Source organism: Arachis ipaensis, chromosome B2 (assembly GCF_059453495.1).
Source record: "Arachis ipaensis isolate K30076 ecotype BB chromosome B2, ASM5945349v1, whole genome shotgun sequence".
Lineage (NCBI taxonomy): Eukaryota > Viridiplantae > Streptophyta > Magnoliopsida > Fabales > Fabaceae > Arachis > Arachis ipaensis.
This window is the reverse complement of record NC_142437.1, coordinates 8,238,097-8,239,731: the sequence shown is the minus strand read 5'-3', so window position 1 is coordinate 8,239,731 and position 1,635 is coordinate 8,238,097. Positions and strand designations below refer to the sequence as shown.

Sequence of the window (1,635 nt, the reverse complement as noted above, 5' to 3'; positions counted from 1 at the left end):
CTAAGAAACATGGCATTATTTTAGTTTTAATTATTTATTAAGTTTAATTTTGATACACTGGCCATATAAAGTGTTTTATACAATGGTGCAATCGCATCTGTTTTTTTGAATAACTATTCACGCAGTTAATGTAAAAAGTAATTATTTTTACTGATATAACATTACGTAATTAAATGCATACGTAAAATTACTTTACACTAACACTACATCAAAATTAAATTCTTTCTTATACACGCACTAAACCTTAAAAGCTAAGAGAGTTATTCATAGAGGGAAAGAGTAACAATATCCATTACATACACTACTAAATGAAAAAGAAAAACCACTAAGAAAGGCATTGTCATTGTTATTATTATTATTATTAACATTTGTACAACTTGCATGAAACTATGCAACGGGAACAAACCTTCTATGCATATATTCTCTTTCTTACATGCCTTTCTTAAAAAACATACACACTAGCTAACACTAAGAAAAGCCATTCAAGTTTAAATCTTCTTTTAGACTAATAACACCTTCAACTTCACCATGATTGAGATTGATTTCTTCCCCTTTAACAATCTGAATTCCACTTTGTCTTAGAAAAAGATTCATAATTTCAACATCCCTGAACAAAAAAAATTATTAAATTACGATCAGATATATAACTATTCATGTGTTTCTGTTAAAGCAGCTTAAATTTTTGGAATAAGCGATTTTATTACAGTTCTGTTTACCTCGGGTGACAGGTTGGCCTAACAGGATGTTGATAACGAGGTCCTTCATCATAACCTTCACAAATTATTTCTCCATTCTCATCTTGGTAGCAAATTATGCCTTGTGATTCATCCTCATAAACCTATTTAGATCCAAAAATAAACATAATTAACATAATTTTTTTTTTTGTTCACTAATTAATAAACTTGCTATGTGGAATCTATATATATATAGAAAAAGAAGGAAGAAGAATGAAGGTTTTGACCTTGTTCTTGATGGATGATGCTGTGATCCTCAATGGTAGAGCACCACCAACTTGTTGCCCCTTCTTTTGTGGGACATAGCTTTGTTTTGGCACCAAATCTTTGTTTGCATGTTTTAGAAATGAACCATACTTCTTAATTGAGATTTGAGCTGAAGAACAGTTAACAGCCATCTTAATATAAGTATCTAATTATTCTCCAAGAACATAGAGGCAAGAAGAAGAAGAAGAAGAAAAAGAAGAAAAAGAAGAAGAAAAGAATGAAATTGTTGTTGGGTAGTTTATATTAATATATAGCGAAAATATGATGATGTCATGACACGATTAATTAGACAACTAATTAATTGTTTATTATACTAATAGTGGTGGTATAAGCACCGGTTTTGTATGCTTTGCTTATTATATAATAAACTCAATTATTGTTGGTTTCATCATGTTTTGTCATGATGTATTAATATATTATTATTGATAAGCCATCTAGTGTATTATAGGAAGATATATGCTTAATTATATTCAACATATTTAATTTACTAAACATAATTTTTTTTTTAACTATTAATGTTTGAATTTTATCATCACAAACTTGTTTAAAAAATATTTATGTATTATTTAAATTTTATTTTCTAAATTCAAATTTAAGATTACTAAAAAGGGAGACGAACTTGTTTATTAGTCAC

The 1,635-nt window shown here is 28.0% G+C and overlaps 1 protein-coding gene across 1 annotated transcript; it reads right to left on the bottom strand.

Annotated features, from left to right (window-relative positions):
• Positions 1-244: 244 nt before the first annotated feature.
• On the bottom strand, positions 245-1,325 carry LOC107628152 (uncharacterized). The gene is made up of 3 exons (XM_016330948.3): positions 962-1,325; positions 717-838; positions 245-607 (listed from the first exon to the last, which is right to left on the bottom strand). Exons 1-3 carry the CDS (start codon positions 1,130-1,132, stop codon positions 469-471), a joined length of 432 nt encoding a protein of 143 aa, XP_016186434.1. The 5' UTR covers positions 1,133-1,325; the 3' UTR covers positions 245-468.
• Positions 1,326-1,635: the final 310 nt, after the last annotated feature.

What these genes read in the sequence shown, in the direction of transcription:
- LOC107628152 (XM_016330948.3), bottom strand. Translation starts at nt 1,132, where the DNA reads ATGGCTGTTAACTGTTCTTCAGCTCAAATCTCAATTAAGAAGTATGGT. An exon ending in CATCATCCATCAAGAACAAG is followed by an intron (nt 839 to 961) that starts GTCAAAACCTTC and finishes GGATCTAAATAG; the next exon opens with GTTTATGAGGATGAATCACA. An exon ending in AGGCCAACCTGTCACCCGAG is followed by an intron (nt 608 to 716) that starts GTAAACAGAACT and finishes TTTTTTGTTCAG; the next exon opens with GGATGTTGAAATTATGAATC.